Raw genomic sequence first — 20,590 nt, forward strand, 5'->3', positions numbered from 1 at the left:
TAATAAATCCATTAAACCGGATCCCAATAATAATAATTGTTATAACATTATATATATAAAACCCTTAATTTTATAACATTAAACCCCAAAAAAAAAGCAAAACAAAAAAACCTAAACCGATTAAAAAAACGAAAACGTTTGGCAGCGTTAAATGTTTTTTTAGGAGTGGGTTTATTAGCGCCACGCCTCTTTTTCCGAATTGGGGTCGCGGTAAACGATCCAAAGACCGAATCGTCCTCCTTTTTATCCTTTTTTGAAATAGGTATACAGGGTTTCCTTAACGAATTAAATATAAATTTATCGTAATTAAAGCCAAAATCGATAAATGAAAAAAACGGAATAACGACCGCTAAAAAATCGGCGTTATTATTATTAAAAATGCCTTTTTTAAACGGTTTATTGGTTTCCCGGCGTTTAATAACCCAGGAGCCAAAATCCCTTATTGGGGCCCCGATAACCCGCGCGGTCGCGGTTTCGTCGTAAAATCCATCGCTGTTTTTAATTTATTTTATTAATTTAACCATAAACCCCTAATTTATAGTGGTAAAATCGAAATAAAATAAATATATACGATTAATATAATTAGCAAACGTATTACGGCCACCATTTTGTTCCTGGTATTAATAATTAATATAAATTGGACCCAACGTCAAAATAAAAGCTAACGTTTTTTCCACCAAATCCTGTTCGTTAAATTGTTTAGGGATATTTAATACGAATATTAAAGCCAGGCGAAAATAAAATTCGCCTATATGGCGCGTTTTGTTAAAATAAAAAATATTAAAATGCTGGGGGGGTTTTGCTATCCAAACGAAACAGTTAAAAGGCTAGGAAAATATAATTGCTATTACCTTATACGCTAGGAATTGTTTAATAATTGGGGACTGGATAGCTTTGGGGAAACGCATGCGCGTAATATATTTAAATAATATTTATTATATATTAATAACGGCCGGAATAGTAGAAAAAGGGGCATTAACCTTCCGGAACATGCGATTTTTTACCCAATCGAAAAGGGTACCTCGCATTTCGAAAATGCGCCAAATAATAGGCTTATTTTAACCCAACCGAATTAAACGACCACAAATTTGCAACTGTATATTAGCGTTCCATATTAAAGGGATAATAATACCAGTATAACAATTGGGGTGCAAATTAAAACCAGCGCTGGAAATATTAATATTTAAAATATAAACGTTAAAATTGGAGCTGGAATCGGTGAAATCGGAAACGGTTTTATCGCGTTCGGCTTGGGACAGGTTTAATCGGATAATAATTACACCGAAACTGGCTTTTTCCAAAATAAAAGCAATAAAACTAAAAAAATTAGCAAATATATTAAAAATTGTAACAATTATTACAAAAATGGAAAAATAACAGCCATTGTAACATTTGTTATAATTTAAAAACATAAAAATTGTAATAATTGTTACAATAATTGTGGGGAAGGAAAGGGATTGTAACAATTATTACCATATAGCTAATTTACGTTTAAATCTAATAATTGGGGGTTATAACCAGGACGCGTTAACCTTTTTTTTTTTCCTTTATGTAAATTTCGACCACGCGGGTAATAAATGGCGATTCGTTTAATATAAAATGGACCATTTTAACCCTGCCCGACGGAAATAACGTTTTAAAATTAGTGCAAATTTTCGAATAAACCCAATTAAAGGGACTGTCGCCGCTATATTAAATTAAAACGTCCACAATTACCGATCTAAAACGGGTTTCTCCTTCCTGTAAATTTTTTTTAAAATTTTGTCGGACGTTGCGGTGTTTGGTTTTAAAATCCATTTTTTTTAACGCCAGTATTTTACCCAATTCCGCCGAATTAATATCCCGGGTATCGTCCTCGGCGTAAATTATTAATTAAAAAAAATAATTAATTGCCAAAAACTGTAGCAGGCGGATAAAACCTATATTAAAAAAAACCGAGGTTTGGCGGTTATTAGTTATAATATCCGCATTAATGGGAATTCCTAATAAAGCGGGACCAATATCGTCGGTATTTTCGCCCACGAATGCGGTAATAATATTTTTAAAAATTGTTTCGGTATTTGTTATAACGTTTTCGAAACGGTGGCCAAATTGGAGCTCCTTAATAATAATATTATGGGGCGGAATGCGTTTACGGGGATAAATAATTATACCGTTGGGTAAAATAAACCCGGTATTTATATTTTTGCGTACCGTAAATACGCCCGTATATTTAAAAATTATTAACGATTTTTCGTTTGGTGTGGTGGTAGGAGTTATAAGGTTTAAAATTCGAGGGTAAAACAGCCATTATTTCCAATTTATCGATTCGAATTTTTATAAAAAAATTTTAATGTTTTTATCGATATTAAAAGCGACGAAATAACCATTATTTTCCCAAATATAATCGACCGTAAATATATTTTTTTAGGACAGGTTTTCAAATCGGGCGAAAAAAATCGCAATTTTGTCCCAAACCAGGGTATTAAAACCAGTAATATCCCTAATTTTGTTAATAATCGGCGTAGTAATGGTTATGCCCCGATTAATGCAAAAAATAAGGCGAAATGCGCGGTATATTATCGATTCGCGGTAACGGAGGTATTAAATTTCGTTTCCAATTATATATTAAAAAAAAATACCGCATAATAAATATATAACCAAACGCCGGATATTTTTGGTGTTTTCGCCCGTGGAGAAATCGGCCTTCCGACCGTTTCTGCGTTAACGGTTCCTAATAAAATTATTTAATTTAAATAAATATATTAATATAACGAAATTATAATAATTGTTACAAAAAATATTTATTAGGTATTATTTTTAATATCGGAATTATCGTCGAGGTTATCGACGTCGGGGGGGCGTTGTTAAAGATTAAAATCGATAACCTTATTTATGCACTATAGGTTAAACACCTTTTCCGCGTTATGGATTTCGTCCAACTACTTAATTTTTCGGATTAGGAATATCGAATAAAATGTAATAATAACCGTACCCGCAAATTTGGAATTAAATTTGCGGGCGGCGAATTTGGTTAAAATATTGTAAAATTGCGTTTGGGTAAAAATAGCAACCGCTCGCGGGGTATCGGCAGCGCATATTTCGGCTAAATTATAATAATATTTAACGTCGAAGGCTGGGAAATTGGTTATTACCTTTTTAAATATTTGCGAAACAAGGTTGGCCGGGACGAAAATCAAAATAAAAAAACATCCGTCGGTATTTTGGATAAATCGGTCGTATTAGTAACGGATATACCATATATAAATCGCCGTAAAATAAATAATCGTTTTTCCTATATTTATTTCGTTGGTTAATAATTAATTTTTAAAAATTAATTGTTCCAATTTTAATAAGGTGTGGGTATTTAAACCGAAAAAAAAGTTAATTTAACAAAAACAAAAATTGTAATAATAATTACAAAAATAGGGGTGGGATTGTAATAATAATTACAAAAATAGGGGCAGGATTGTAACAATAATTACAAAAATAGGGGCAAAATTGTAACGACAATTACAACTATTAGGGATAATGCATATATAATTTACTAACCAATTAATAGGGTAACTAATGGCGATTAAAAGGAGTATTAGGTATATCCCAGTTAAACCAAAAATATTTACCTTTAATTTTTTTATATTTGAAACCGATTTTGTTATCGGTATTTAAACCGTCGATAGGTAAAATGTTTTAAAAAAAGCGCAATTTTTTTATAATAGCTTAAATCGCGTCCGAATTAAAAAGATAATTAATCCAGGGATAACCCTTAATTAAAATAGAAAATTGCGCATAATATACCAAAAAAACCGCTAGGATTTTTTCGCGGGCGTCCTCGAAAATTTCCTTTTTTGCGCGGTCCATATTAGTAAATCGATCGGCGATAATGGATTGGGTTTATATAAAATTGAGGAAATTATTTTGTTGGTCGTCGCCAAAAAATTTGGGATAAAATTCGGTAATTTTTATTTTGGGTTTAGTAAAAATGGGACGATAAAACCGCTTTTCGTCGTACAAATTGTTGAAAATATTTTTAAATATTAACAAATCCAATGGGTGCATTTAAATTTGATTTGCACGCTTTTTTTTCTTTTTTAACCGTCCGACCTTAATAGGTTTAAAACGGGACCAGGTATCGATAGCGAATATTATTATCGTCCTATTATAATAGGCGCGGTTAAAACCAAATAAATTGGCGACGTCGATGGCTTGGTCGGTTCGCGAACGGGCAACCAAACGATACTAAAATTGCATTAAATATAAATTATTTAGGGCGATAACGTTGTCGGCGATAATTGTATAATCGGCGATAATAAATAGGGTGGAGGATTATTCGATATTAAATTTAAAAAAGTTGCGGCAATTTCCACCAAAATCGTTAGAATTTTCTTTATTTCCAATAACGATTTTTCCCTGCCGGCGAAAAATAAAATAAAAAAAATGGTAGCAAATTTTAAACCAATTGTCGATATAGTAACCGTTATATATATATGGTCCAAAATTAGCGGTTTTAAATTTCAAATCGCCGTTTTTAAAATTAGGTCCGGTGGTTATTATCCGCAAATAAATTAACATCGTGGCGAAAATTGTAGGAATTATAACCGGTTTGAATTTGTTTGCGAATATCCTTAGCCCGGGGAGGTTAATATCGCCTTAACGGATAAAGGGGGGGATAAGGGGTAAACGACGCCGATTTGCCAAATTATCGAAAATGGGTTTGGTACCCCTATCGTTAAATATATCCGGTACGGAGGCTAAAATCTTTTACCAAACGGGTATTTTATTGCTTTTAATTTATTTGCCGGGATTACCTGCTTTAAAATAAATTAAAAAACCGAATACGTCGGCGATTAAAAATAAATTAACCAATAATTAAAATTATACCCGTTATCCCAAAATATATAAAAGGGTGAAAACTAAATTGTAACAGTTGTTATATTGTAACAGTAATTATTTATTATTACCGCAAAAAATTGTAATAGCTGTTACAATATAGTAAATAGCAGGATATATTAGTGCAAAAATTATAATAATTGTCGCAATCCAATAAAAAGAAATATTAACCTATTATATTAATATGTTATATTAAAGCATTTATTGTTTCGTAACCAAATACGACTATTACCTCGTTTGTATTCGACGAATTACTGTTAAAATAATATACCAAAATCTGGCCATTAACGCGTGCTTTTGCTGCGGCGACGCCAGCAACGGATTAAAGGCGTTTAAAAGTTTAAACGATTGGGGTTTCGTTCGTATTACGGAAAATGTTATTTCCGCGACCGAACCAGGCGGGCGGGTTGGTATTATTATTAATTTTAAAGCAGTTAATATAACCCAAATGGGGTATAATACGAACTATTTTGGTAATATTCGTATTTTTTGTGAACATGGCTAGCGCAGGGCTAATTATATTAGCTACCCTGCATTATTTTATAACGGCTAGCACGGGCTAATTTTATTAGTCACCCTGCATCGAATAAATAAATAAATAACAAATAAAACGTATACGCGTTTATACACACAAAGCTTTATATATCACGTCTTTGTTCATAGTTTCAACAACAAAACAAATACGTCATATTTAATCTAGCTTAGTGGTATAATGCACGTACCATAATCTATATCATATATACGTTGAAGTGCGTGGGTTCGAATCCCGTTGTGGTCGCAGATTTTCTGTGCATGCATAAGCACAATAGGCCGTTAGGCTTAATGGGCCGTTAGGCTCAATAGGTCGGCAGGTCAGTCACATGAATAAGGCCAAATCATGTGACGTGACCCCGCATTCCGGACATCCGGATCGAAGATCTGCACTTACGGATTCGAACACGTAATTCACAACTTAGCCTTAGATTCATCACTTTCATCACCTTTATAACCTTCATCGATTCAACGATTCAACGAATCGATTGTGCAACAACAATATATTATCTCTATTACCCGCTAGCAGACGGTTATCTGCCATTTCAACGTTCCATCAGCCTTATACGTGATCCACTTTTCCCCGCGTTCAAGATTAAGCTTATTCTATCTCGTAACCTCCTCACATTTTTTACCTTGCGTTAGGTTATAATAATTATCGCCGATACGGATTAGTTTTTACCCAATTAAAAATCCTTTTATAACGGGACGGGTAGGCGATCCAGGAAATCCGTATCCTTATGCGATGGGAAATAATATTCGGGTTATACGGAATTTATTAGTCCATTATTTGGCGTCGAATCAGGTTTGGGCTGCGTCCGCGATACCGAAATAAGGTTAATTTTAGTTAACCGAACGGTGGTGGTTTTATATATACGGGGTACGGGCGGCTTATTTAATGGCGCGGGTACCGGGTTAATAATAATTTCCGGTTATGGTGCAGGGGGCCGGTTTTTAAAATCCTTTAATAGCGGGGATAATACGCTGGTAAATAGTTTAAAGGATATTAGGGGAATTTGCAATTGGCGGTTATCCAAATCCGGGGCAAATTCGTTATAATTATCGTTTATATTAATATTATTATCGCTTTTATTGGCGGACGCGGGGGTAGGTTGGTTATCGTTTTCGCTTATATAGGTATCGTCGTTATTATAGTCGACGGGGGCGGGGGTAGGTTCGTTATCGCCGGCGTCCATATCGGCATTATTTCCATCTTTATTGACGGGGGCGGGGGTAAATTTATTATTACCGGAATTTATATTAATATTATTTTAATTATTATTATTATTATTAGGAATAGGGGGAAAATTTAGGGGGATTCCGGTTGCATCCGAATAATTTTATAATATAAAACGGTCCAACCGAGCAAAATTTAGCTTTAAAACAATTGCAATATCCGCGTCGTAATTTTCCAAATTTTTAAAATATTGGTTTATTTTTTTTATCCGCGCTCCTTTTTATGGTATAGTTATTAAATTGGTAAATAATTTAACATTATTGGGTATATATCCCAACGTAGATTTGGTGGTGGTTTGGGCGGAGGTTTTACCTTTTTAGCTTTTTTTGGGAGTTATAGTAATAAAGGAACGTAATTGTGACAATTGTTACGGTTTTTAGCGAATTAAAGCAATTATTGTAACTATTATTATAATAAAATTAATTAGTTTGCCCCGGACCTAACCGGGTGGGGGGTACCCTTACGATGCAGGGGCGCTAATTATAATTTACCCTCGTTACGATTAAGTTAGTGTTTATTTGGGTGGGTAAAATATAAACAGTTTTATCCAATTAAAAATGCTTTAATTAAATTTCCTAACGAATATGTTTGCAATATTTGCTAAGGCAATTTTGCGATTATAACAGTTATTACGTTTGTTAGTTAAAAATTAAACGCTGGTTTAATCGTCACAATTTTTTATTAATCGTTATAAAAAGAATCTGGCGGTTGGGAAAAAGGTTTTTATTGTAAAAAAAAAAAAAAAAGCTAATAAAAATAAAAAAGGAGGTATTTATAATTGGGTTTACGTATGGGGCTTTTTGCTAATAAAATAAAATTAAAATAAAAACGTTAAAATTTCCGGAATTTAACCGTAATAATTGTTACAATTCGTAATATCGAACCCTTTTATTTTTAATCGGGGCGCCGTTACGCCGTACCAGCTTATATATAATCCAAACTTTTAATTTACGTAATAATTGTTATTATTTAACATTTGGTCGTTTTATTTAGGCCGTTAATTGGGGATTTTGGTATTTAACAATTATATATTTTACGCTGTTTAATCCTCCCCCCCTGGTTAATCCAATTCGGCGTCGCCTTTTTTATCGTTCGACTTTTTTATAATCCAAAACACGTTATTTAATTTAATTAAAATTTAACCTTATTCGCCCTTTAGCTTTTGGGTTATAAATTTATAAACGTTCCTATATTGGATATTTTTGTAACCGTTAACGTTAACCAGCATTTTAATTTATAATTATAATACCGTTTAATTCGTTCGTCGGCGTTTATTAATTTATTTTCCCGAATAATTATTAATTATATTTATCGTTTCCTAAAGTACCACCGTATTTTAATTCCGCCGCCTTTTTTTTGTTATTTATGCAAATAGGAGGCGTAATTTCGTATCCCATTTTCGTATATTATTAAAAGTTAAGCAACGAAATAATCGTTATATTGTTTAAACTATTTAATTAATTGTAAATTTGGAATATTTTCCAGCAAATCGTTTTTCGTCCATTCCCGGTTATAGGAATGGACGAATTTTTTAGCGATATTAAAAGCTATTAATTTGGGTAATACCAACTGGGATAATAGGTCGTATAACCGCCGCGGGTTTGGGTAAAAAATGGTTATTGCAAAATAGGTACCCCATTTATCCAATTGTTTAAATATATAATTTTTTTTGGAATTTTTCCTGGGTATTTTAATTGGTTGTTTTTTAGGGGGTAATACGGGTAAAACTCCAATTTGGTGGACGCAGGCGTTACAATAATTTTCAAATTAATTTATTATAAAAAATGGACTCGTTTCCTATATAAAATCCAATATAATTCGTCGAAAATATTTAACGTTGGCGAAGGTTTGCATATTTGGCGTTTCTTTTTTTAATTTTTTCCTATTTATTATTTCCTATTGCGTCCAATGGGGCGGAACGCGTGGTTTAAATATATTTAAAAGGCCGGTTTGTAATAATTCCGACGTTGTTACCCGGTTATTATCGTTTAAATTAAATTTAGCGATACGTGGAAGGTTAATAGGGAATAACCGCGTTTATAAATACGTTAAAAAGTTTAAATGGGTAATTTGTAAATTTTTAACGTTTTTTCGTAATATTATAGGTTATTTGGTTAATTTAATTAATAATTTTGGCCTGGTTGGTTTATATTTAGCGATAAACCCCTGCGTATCGAAATACTAGTAAAACGCAAAAAAATATGCGGTTTTTTTACGGTTAGGCCCGCGTGCGGTTCGTCCGAATTTTTACCACAGGTTTGCGGGGTCGTTTAATATTAACGCGCCGTATTACATTATACGTTCCATATTAGGTATATCCATACTTATACCTAAAAATAAAATGGAAAATATAATGCGAATTTTGGAATCCGGTTTGGAAAATTTTACGTAAATTTTAATTTTGTCGATTTTAGGTGTAAATGCATTATACCGGATAATTATATCGGTTGCGTTTCGTTTAATAAATTTCCTAAATACGAGGTTTTTTATTAGGAATTGGCGTATTTGGATAATGCGGTTTCTAGCGTTTATATATATAATGGTTTTAGGAATACGGGTGGCGGATAATAATATAATATTCCCTATTAGGAATAGGAGGCGCCGGTAATCGTTAACAAAGGTTTTACGTTCCAAATACTGTATTATAATCGTAATTTCGGGTCGGTCGAAAGGCGTTTTAACGAAACGCATTATTTTTTTATAATACAATTGGTCGAAAACGTAAATTTTAGTTTTTATTATAAGGGTTGCGGTGTACCCGAACATAAATACGTTTACTGGTATAATTACCCGAACCAAACGCAGTATGGAAAACGATTTTTTAAAATCCTTCCACTGTAAAATTATATAAAATTTATTAATAATAAATAAAGCAATACGTTGGTGGAATATAGGGTTTCGAAAAAGTTTAAAAAATCGGTAATTAGTGGTTTGTTCCGGGTTTAAAAAAATGTACGTATATTTACAAACGGTTTGCGGGTTTTAAAAAAGGTTATATTAAATAAAATTAATTTTGGTAATAAAAACCGCATATTTATATTTACGTTTAAAATGGATTAATCGATTAATTTGGGGTTCGCGGCGGGATAACGTTATATATTGCGTAATTGTTTTTACCCTAATTTGCTTAATGGGATTATTTGGATAATAATAATATTATTGCGAATTACCGAAATAATTTGCAATATTATATTTTTCCCGTACCCGGTTTTTGCCAGCAAAATAATATTTTCTATATTATATAAAACCCGGTATATATATTGCATTTAATTATAATATGGGATTCGTGCAGGAGTATTAAAAGGTTTGTGGAGGTTTAAAAACCATATAACAGCTAAAAAAACGAATTTATATTATAGGTTTAAATTACCAAAAGTTTTGGTTTTGACGTATAATTCCGGGAAAATGTGTACGTCGGAGGAAGTATTTACCGCCGCGTGTGCGGGATTGGGACCGCGAAAAATTGCGTCGATTTGGTGGGAAAGCGAAATATATATGGGCGTGTTTCCGGATATTATATATATATAATTTAATACGAATATATAAAAATTTGCGGAAATAATGGTTTTTTTTAATGGGTGGATATATAGCGTATTATATAATATATACCTTATACGGATTATAAAATTAGTGGTTTTGCGTTATTTATATTAAAATTTATATATAAAAATTCCTTTCGCTTTTACGATTTTCCCTATATAAATTTTAACGGATTATAATCGTTATTAATAAAATGCGAAATGGGTATCGATGGTGTTTATGGGTGGAAATATAATATATTAAATGGAATTTACCCTATACGGATTATAAAGTAAATATTTTTGCGATATTTGGATTAAAATTTATATATAAAAATTTCTTTCGCTTTTGCGATCTTTTATATATAAATTTTAACGGATTATAATCGTTATTATTAAAATGCGAAATGGGTATCAATGGTGTTTCTGGGTTAATAATGGGGATACCGCCATAAACGGATAAAGGGCGGGTTATATCCAATTTTTAACTGGCGTACCGGGTGTAAAAAATTTTGAATTAATGAAAAAGGCCTACCAATTCCTATTTTTAACGATGTTTTTTTTTTCGATATTTTACGTGGTTGTGGAATAATGAGGGAGTGTCGGTCGCAAAAAGGCCAAAAATACCGCTATAAACGGCGAAAATCGACAAATTGTCCTCAGACCTGAACCAAAGCGTTTTTTGGATGGACCCACAGGTACATTGCAAAGCCGCAATTGAGCCACGAAGTGGAGCGAAGCGAACGGAGTGGATCAATTGTGGAGCTTTGGGCTTCAGGGATGAGCCCTGAGACTATAACGGCCTATTGTGCTTATGCATGCACAGAAAATCTGCGACCACAACGGGATTCGAACCCACGCACTTCAACGTATATATGATATAGATTATGGTACGTGCATTATACCACTAAGCTAGATTAAATATGACGTATTTGTTTTGTTGTTGAAACTATGAACAAAGACGTGATATATAAAGCTTTGTGTGTATAAACGCGTATACGTTTTATTTGTTATTTATTTATTTATTCGATGCAGGGTGACTAATAAAATTAGTCCGTGCTAGCCGTTATAAGATAATGCAGGGTAGCTAATATAATTAGCCCTGCGCTAGCCATGCTCACAAAGCGAGTGCAATACCACCTGCCTTTAATCCGCTTATGGCGGTACTATTTTTTTGATTTTTTTTTTATATTATTTTTTGTTTTTTAACTAAATTTCAAAATTTTTGCACGTCTGCGGTGGTATATGTATAAATAACGTTAAATCGAGTTTTTGTGTATATACCGGATTAGGTAAACCATTAAATAAACGGATAAGTAAAATATATATACTTTTATATAGAATTTACTATCGAAATGCCGTTATATTTTTACCAATTTTAATGATAATAAAATCCAAATATGAATGATTAGATAACGTGTATAAACAAAGGTCTGCGTAAAATCCGTTTCGTAATATCTGCTCTTATTATTTTTCTATTTAAAAAACGGAAAATTTGTATTATTTTTCTATTTTTGTATTGAATAAAATAAAAGTTGTACAAAGATGTTTGTTTAATATTTATTTATAATAATATAATACAGTCGCTATATTAGAACTCATTTTAATTCTACAAATAATTGGGCGAATTATTAAGTTCTTTAGTAAATTCTATATCGAAATAAAAATATTATTAAATTATTTATTTTAAACGATAATTGCATCCATTTTCCACCGTTACGTTAATGAAAATAATTATTTTATGATATAATATTCAATTTATATCTAGTATTATTATGTAAAATAATAAATTACATATAATAATATATATTTCAAGCTGAACAATATACTTACTATTTAATATTAATATAACCATAAAAGCTATAACAACGGTTTTTGCGTCAAAAAAACGTAAAAAATTCAAATATTGCAACGTAAATTACCTTATATTTTTATACAGTGGTTATACTATTATTTTTGCGTATACAGTTCATACACAATGCGAATACAGTATAAATACCCGCCATAAGCTTCGAAAATCTACAAGTTGTCCTCAGACTAGGGTTAAGGTGAGAAATTTTAACACTCTCACATAACTCAACCCACTTAATTCGATCGTTTCACACACATCGTTTCAAAAGTTGTTAATCCAACAACCTTGTACCTAGGATAGCATATTTCGACCGGGTTGCGTAGTACACCTCAATCACTGAATGAATCTGTCGGGTAAGCCTTGAAAAGCAACGACCGGACGCATGACGTGGTGTATTACGAGTAAGGCATTCCAAAAACCCTTTGCGGGCGCCCACGGGGGCCGATAGGCTCAAAAATACCGCAACCCACGGGCCCCCATTTTATTTGCACGCTTTGGGTTATATATTTTAATATTAATTTTGCTCTAGTAAATATAAATTTAATAATGAAAGAAATGGCAGGTTCGTGGGCTGTTGGCCCGCGGGTTTTTCAAATAAGGTTTCGGGCCGTCATGGGCGGGTGTTGGAATGCCTTAACTACGAGTAAGGGATGATGTTATCAAATACAAAAGAGAAACATGTTACATAGCTTACGTTGATTACCATGATACGGTAAGAAGGTTGTTTGGCAGGGGGTGTTTCCGCATGTAACTGAAGTTTATTCTCGCTGTTGGGAGTTATTACTGCTTCGCTTCAGGGTAATGGCGGTTCGTTTCTTCGATGTCTTGGAGGAGCGCAACAAATGAACTCCAATGCCTGTGGTTTCGGATACCAAGTGTAAATGACCGTCCAGGGTCAATAGACATAAGGTGCAAGAAGTCGCGCGTCTTCCAGATTAGTTTTGCCCACCACACCAATTAGGCCTTGACATGCTGATTGTCTGGGAATATTCCGAGCTGCCTTTATACTGACCATTATCAACATGGCACCCTCTATAGCCGTCATTGGTCTTGCATGCCGCCTCCCAGATGAGGTTTCCTGCCCCGAAGATCTTTGGCAGCAGCTCTTAGCGCAAAAAGGTATGCTGCTTGCATCCATCAGGACTTGGTACAACTGCGTGCTAACATTGGCTAGACACCAGATCACTTCCCACCGGTAGATGGAATGCAGATGCTTTCCATCACCATGGATCTAACAAACCCCAGACCATTGCGGCTAGGGAAGCTCATTTCCTGAAGAGGGATATACGGGCATTTGACGCGGCTTTTTTCAGCATCAATGCGGCAGAGGCATTAGCGTTAGATCCGCAGCAGCGGTTGGTTTTAGAGTTGATATATGAAGCCCTCGAGAGTTCGGGGCTGACCCTCGATGCCGTTTCCGGTACAAAGACGGGCTGCTACCTTGGCTCGTCCTCATCCGATTATCGAGACTCTATTGCTCGGGATACAGAAGTCTCACCACGCTACACCGTCCTTGGGATCAATACCGAAATGCTTTCCAACCGCGCCTCATGGTTTTATAACCTCAAGGGGCCCAGTTTGACAGTCGCTACGGCCTGCTCCTCTAGTCTCGTTGCTATACATATGGCATGCCAAAGCTTGCTGTCGGGGGAAAGCGATATGGCCATCGCCGGCGGAGTGAATCTTATGCTGAACCCGGACTTTCCGACGTACTACACCAACATGACCATGTTGTCGCCAGATGGTCGCTGCAAATCGTTCGACGCATCGGGGGATGGATACGGGCGCGGAGAAGGCTGTGGTATAGTCTTGCTCAAGCGTTTGGACGACGCTATCAGGGATAATGCCCCTATTCGTGCGGTAATCCGTGGATCGGGTGTTAATTCCGATGGCTATACGCAGGGATTTACTATGCCCAGCTCTGAAAGCCAGGCAGCTTTGATTAGGGAGGTATACGACAAGGCAGGCCTGGATATGAGCGATACCCAATTCGTAGAATGCCATGTCAGTTTTTGCCATCAAACCCTCCCCGAGTTCAGGAAAAAAAAAACGAAACTGACTAGTGTTGAAATAGGGCACAGGAACCAAAGCTGGTGATCCCGTCGAGACCAGAGCAATTTACGAGACCCTTGGCCAAAAAGCACCGAGGCCGCAACCACTGGTTATTGGCAGCGTAAAACCCAACGTATGATATATCATGTCCTCGTTCTAACGTTTTCGAATTAACAGTGCTAACGCTCTCTTCATCGCCAGATTGGACACTTAGAGGGGGCTTCTGGTGTAGCATCGCTGATCAAGTCAATACTCGCCCTGGAGAAAGGATACATCCCACCACAAATGTTCTTCCGCACCCCAAACCCCAAGATCCCACTCCAGGAATGGAATCTCCACATTCCGACAAGCCTAATGCCTTGGCCGCCAACCAGAGGGCCGAGGCGGGTAAGCATCAACAACTTTGGCGTCGGCGGCACCAATGCGCATCTCGTGATCGAGAGCGCCCCTCAGTCACGGTCGGTGACGGTCGGCCCGACAGCAGAGAAAAAACGACTCTTTGTGCTCAGCAGCAGAGACCGCGACGGCCTGGTGCGCGTTGCGCGGTCTATGGCCGAGCACATGGAAAAGACCGGCGACGGTTCCGCCGCCTACGCCGCCAACCTTGCCTACACCCTAGGGAACAAGCGGACGCGTTTCCAGTGGAAGAAGTTCTGCATCGCCGAGGACTTGGCCGACCTGCGCACGCGCCTGCTCGCGCTGACGAGCGAAGACGCGACCAGGTCCAACGCTGCCCCGAGGGTAGGCTTTATTTTCACGGGGCAGGGTGCGCAGTGGCCCTTGATGGGTCTGAAACTTATGGGTATGTCGGTCCTCCTCCTAAAATTACTGTGAAAGCGTAGTCACAGTGGTGCTAACGTCGGAGCCTTTAGAATTTGCTGTTTTCAACTCTAGTTTCCAAAAGTGTCAAGTTTACTTGAAGGAATTGGGTTGTCCCTGGAACGCAGCCGAAGAGCTCGCAAAGCCCGCCGAATCCAGCCGCATTAAATCTCCAGAACTAAGCCAGCCTCTATGCACTATACTTCAAATCGGTATAGTCGACCTGTTGGCTACCTGGGGCGTCTCGCCATCCAAGGTGGTAGGTCACTCAAGTGGCGAAATCGCAGCGGCATACAGCGCAGGGTTTATAACTGCCAAAGAGGCTGTTCAAGTGGCTTACCTCCGCGGCAAGTTTTGTGACGCCATGGCGGCTGCATCTCAGGAGCCCAGAGGAGGAATGATTGCCGTCGGTTGTTCGCCTGAAAAGGCAGAGGAGCTCATCTCCGAGACAACAGCCGGTTATTTAACTGTTGCTTGTATCAACTCACCCTCAGGTGTAACCATCTCAGGTGATATGGCGGCCATCGAACAGTTATACGATCGCCTGAGAGGCACTTCGGTCTTCGCCGCGAAGTTGAAAGTCGACATGGCGTACCACTCGGAGCATATGTCAGACGTTTACCCCCAGTACGTCCAAGCACTCATGCAAATCCGGCCGGGCGATAATGCTTCAGAAAGAAGTGACGTGGTGATGGTGTCCAGCGTGGAAAGCATACCGGTGCAGGCAGCGGACCTGGACGGCTTTTACTGGGGCCGCAACCTGGTCTCGCCTGTGTTGTTTTCGGACGCGTTGAGAGAGCTCGTGCGACCAGCCGATGACGAACAAGGCGATATTGGAGTCGACCTACTCGTGGAAATCGGACCTCACAGTGCTTTAAAGCAAAGCGTCAAAGAGATTCTTGGTGCAGCTTCGGTTCAAGGCGTCCAATACCTGTCTTCGCTCTCGCGCGGTATGGACGACCAGGACATGGTACTATCTTTGGCAGGCAACTTGTATGTCGCCGGTGTCCCCGTGGATTTGGCCAAGATCAACGACGACCCAGGCGCAGTGCTGCTTACAAACCTTCCACCGTACCCGTGGCTGCACACGGCGAAATTTGATGCCACCCCTCGCGTGAGTCGGGAACATAACATGCGCCCGCATCCTCAAAGCAGCCTTTTGGGTGCCCCTATGCCGTCTATGACCCCAGGCGAACATGTTTGGCGAGGTTATCTTCACATCGACCAGGAAAGTTGGGTCCGTGATCATAAAGTCACCGGGGTCGTGATTTATCCTGGAGCTGGCCTGATTGCCATGGCTTTGGAAGCAGCCTGCCGATTGGCTGACCCCGGCCGCAAAATGCGGACCGTTAAGCTGCGAGATGTAACTATTGCTTCGGCGGCCATGGTCTCTCTCGACAACGCCACCGAGTTTGTGGTACATTGCAGGCCGCACCAGTTAGGCACCAAAACCTCGGGCCCGGCCGCGTGGCAGGAGTTTACCATTTCATCATCCGGTGGTCCAGATATACCGCTACGTGAGAATTGCACCGGTCTCATGCGGGTCGAGTACTACTTGGATGGCGACTTGGAAACCATGGCGAAACGCGAGGAGACTGCTGCCGTGGACTCTTCCCTCGCGAAATATAGAACCGCAATGGAAGCATGCGAATACGATTTGCCTGTCGACCAATTTTACCAGGACTTTGCCAACGTCGGCCTCGCGGTCGGGCCGGCATTCCGCAACGTAAAGAAACTCCGCTTCCGACCGGGGCAGGCCGTATATGAGGCCTCGATTGGCGACCCAGGAGAGACTTTCGACACAGGACGCCCCGGACGGCCACATCTGATCCACCCAACCACCTTGGACTCGATTTTGTCCACCCCTTTTGCGGCGTATTATGGTGGTCCGGGGGCACCTCCCACCAAGCCGTACATTCCGGTTTGCTTCCAAGAAGTGGAAATTTCTGCAGACATGCCGTTCGAGACTGGGACACCCTTGCGTGGGTGCTCAACTGCAACCAAATATGCCGTCAACGATCTCGAGTCGGATATGTACGTGTTTGATGATGCATCGACGAATTGCTACCTGCAAATCCGCGGGTACCGCGCCACGAGCGATATAGCATCTGATGCCGACGTCGAGGAGGAATCTGAAGTGCCGGGACTATGCTACCAGACGCGTCAGGAGGCTTCTTTTAAGCTTCTGACGAAGCAGCAGCTCGAAAACATCATTACAAACTGCGGCCTGACGTCCAACCAAAAGCTGGAAAAGGTTAGTATTAACCCCAAGTTCGGTAAAAAAAAAAAAAAAAAAAAAAAAAAAAAATCCCCCGGCTATAACTAACGAAGCATTAGGTTGCGCGAATGATACTCCACGAGTCACCTACGGCTGTGCTTGAGGTTGTTGCTGAAAACCCCAAGGACTCAAGCGTCAGTTCAATCACGAAGAATGCCACTTTGAGTCCTTCACAGCAAATCAGGTACGCCGTTACGGGAGGCTTACCGGCTGGCTCTGGGAAAGACTTTGTGGAGCTTAAACCCGGGAGCAAGCCAGAAAAGACCTTTGGCCTCGTCGTTGCAGGACAAAATTGCAGTAAATGGTTCGAGGACCAAACTAGTCTTGAAATCCTTTTGGGTCATGTCAAGCCAGGCGGACGTTTAATCTGCGGGTTTCCATTGTCACTCAACGGCAAAGTCGACCTCTTCTCGGACGACACAGGCTCGATTGCCATCTTCACCGCCCCTGAGGTCACCACCAATGGACATACGAATGGAGACTTTGAGCATCTCCAAGAGGTCCTCGTCATCGAGCCAGCCACAGCAAGTGCCGCTATTACTTCATTTTCCAGCGATTTGGTATCCATGGTCAGCAGCCGAGGATACAAAGCAAAAGCCATCAGCTGGACGCCGGACTTGGGCCCGGATACCTTATCAAACAAAGCAATTGTCAGCCTGTTGGAGCTGGAGACCTCTTGCATGGACAAGCTGTCGCAGTCAGACTTTGACGCTGTCAAGAATCTCCTGGTAAAAGCAACCAGTCTTGTTTGGATCACCGGTTTCGAGGGGCCATCCGCGTTTATTATTGACGGCGTTCTGCGTGTTATCAGACGGGAGCTCGGAAACGATAGTCTGAAAGCTTTACACCTAAGCAGCCTAGCAAACGGCCCAGCCCTGGCTACCGGGGTGCTGCTCGGCTCCAGCGTCGACAACGAGTTTCTCGAGGAGGACGGGCTACTTAAAGTCGGCAGAGTGTATGAAGATCAGGACTTGTGTAACCAGGTCTCGTCCCACGCCGGCACCGCGCCGCACATGGAATCCATCAAAGACTGCGAGTTTCAATTATGCCTTGGAATATCTAAGCCTGGTCTGCTCGACACGCTGCGCTTCGCACCCACAAAAAGCGATAGAAAGTTGCAAGACGACGAGGTTGAGATCCAGATCCAAGCATCCGGCTTGAAGTAAGTTTTTTTTACTCCCCCAATTAGTTCCCCTGTCCATTATCCCTGCTAACAAACAACAGCTTCCGAGATGTTATGATATCGATGGGTATAATCACCTACCCTTACCTGGGATATGAAGGTGCGGGTGTCGTGCTCAGAACGGGAAGCATGGTGACGGGCGTAAAACCAGGCGACCGTGTCACCGCCCACGTTCTAGGCTCGCACGCCAATGTAGCGCGCACGCCCGAAATACTGTGCGCCCAGTTGCCTGATGACATGTCTTTCGAGACCGGTGCGGCGTTGCCCGTCGTCTTCACCACCGCGTACCACGCTCTGGTTAACCTGGCCCGTTTGCGAAAGGGACAGTCGGTGCTAATACACGCTGCAGCTGGCGGAGTTGGCCAAGCAGCCATTCAAATTGCTCGCCATCTGGGCCTGAAGATTTACGCTACCGTAGGGTCTACCGAAAAACGGAAATTCATCACTGAAACGTACAAGATTCCCGAGGAGCGAATATTCAGCTCCCGTAATGCTAGCTTCGTTAGGGGGCTGAAACGCCTCACCGGCGGCCGTGGGGTGAACTGCGTGCTTAATTCGCTTTCTGGAGAGCTTCTCCGTCAATCTTTGGTATGCTAAATCTGATCAACCCATCCACATTTTTGCCAAGACTAAACAAAAAAAAAAAAAAAACCTAGTATTGCCTCGCCCCGTTGGGCACATTTGTCGAGCTGGGCAGCCGTGATGTCGGCGAAAATACAAGGCTCGATATGGCGCCGTTTGCCACTGGCATTACGTTTACCTGCTTCACCCTGCTCGAAATCCTCAACAGCGACCCGGAACTCATGTCGGAAATATGGCGCAAGACCTTCGACCTCATCCGCAGCGGCGCCCTGCGCGCGCCAACCCCGTTAACCGTAATGCCCGTGGACCAGATCAAAGATGCTTTCCGGCTAATGCAGAGCGGTAAGCACCGCGGTAAAATCGTACTATCTTTCGACAGCAACGGCAAGGTGCCTGTCGTCCTGGAACCCAGTGTTGCGTTGCGGTTGGACCCGTCCAGCACGTACCTGCTCGTCGGTGGATTGGGAGGCCTGGGCAGGTCGCTGGCCAACATGCTGGTGACCTCTGGCGCGCGCAACCTTGCTTTCATTTCACGCCATGGCGCCGTAAGCTCCGAGGCCAAAGCAGCAGTCGACGCTCTTTCTGCCCACGCGACCGTCCGCACGTATGCCGCCGACGTCGCCGACCCAAAGGCGCTGGCCGCAGCCCTTGAGCGCTGCAGCGAGGATTTGCCGCCAATTAAAGGTGTTTTCCAAATGGCCATGGTCCTCCGCGACGGCATATTTGAGAAGATGACCCACGAGGAGTGGACCGGTGCTACCGAGCCCAAAATCGATGGCACACGCAACCTGCACCACTATTTCGGCCCGGAGCGACCGCTCGACTTTTTCATCATGTGCTCGTCCATTTCGGGCATCATTGGCAACCGAGGACAGGCAAACTACGCGGCTGGAAACTTGTTCCAAAATGCGCTCGCACACCACCGGCGAGCGTTGGGTATGGCAGGGTGCGCCGTCGACCTCGGTATTATGCGCGATGTCGGGGTGCTGGCTGAGACGGGCGCGGCAGGTGACTTGGTCGCGTGGGAGCAGCTCCTAGGCATTCGAGAGCCGGTGTTCCTGGCGCTGATGAAGGCAGCAATTAACGGAGAGCGGCGCCGAGCCACTTTCCCAGCGCAGGTCAGCGTGGGTCTCGCGACGGCCGCCGCCTTCGAGAACGCCGGCTTGGATATGCCCAACTGGCTGGTTGAGGACTTGCGGTTTAGCCACTTGGCGGCAGTGCGATCGAACACTGCCTCCAACTCCTCGGACAACCCGGCCAAGGTTGGAGGCGTCACCATGGCACAGAGGCTGGCCACAGTCGAGTCCAAGGAAGAGGCAGTATCGGTCTTGATCGATGGGTTAGTCGATAAAATTTCCATCATTGTGTCAATGCCTGCCTCCGAGGTTGATCCCAGCCGGCCTTTGTTCATGTACAGAGTGGATTCACTTGTGGCTATGGAGATTCGGAATTGGATCCAGAGGGATGTCAAGTCTGACATTGCCCTTTTCGATGTTTTGGAAGCGGTTCCCATAACAAAGTTTGCCGAAAAGGTGGCTTTGAGAAGCAGGTTGTGTCAGTTTGACAAACAAGTATAGGGGAAGAAAGGAAAGTTCGATTTACACAGCGGCGTATCGGAAACTAAATCAACCACCTATATCACTCATTTTGAACATGGATTACATTTGAG

The 20,590-nt window shown here is 40.6% G+C and overlaps 1 protein-coding gene across 1 annotated transcript; it reads left to right on the forward strand.

The window, feature by feature from the left end:
* Window positions 1–13,029: 13,029 nt before the first annotated feature.
* PpBr36_10848 (uncharacterized protein) lies at window positions 13,030–20,498 on the forward strand (the record flags this gene model as incomplete). Its single annotated transcript, XM_029897956.1, has 8 exons — window positions 13,030–13,126; window positions 13,182–14,011; window positions 14,082–14,192; window positions 14,261–14,861; window positions 14,932–17,132; window positions 17,216–18,318; window positions 18,381–18,927; window positions 18,996–20,498. 8 exons carry the CDS (start codon window positions 13,030–13,032, stop codon window positions 20,496–20,498), a joined length of 6,993 nt encoding a protein of 2,330 aa, XP_029743837.1.
* Window positions 20,499–20,590: the final 92 nt, after the last annotated feature.

Source organism: Pyricularia pennisetigena (genome assembly GCF_004337985.1).
Source record: "Pyricularia pennisetigena strain Br36 chromosome 4 map unlocalized Pyricularia_pennisetigena_Br36_Scf_11, whole genome shotgun sequence".
Taxonomy (NCBI): Eukaryota; Fungi; Ascomycota; class Sordariomycetes; order Magnaporthales; family Pyriculariaceae; genus Pyricularia; species Pyricularia pennisetigena.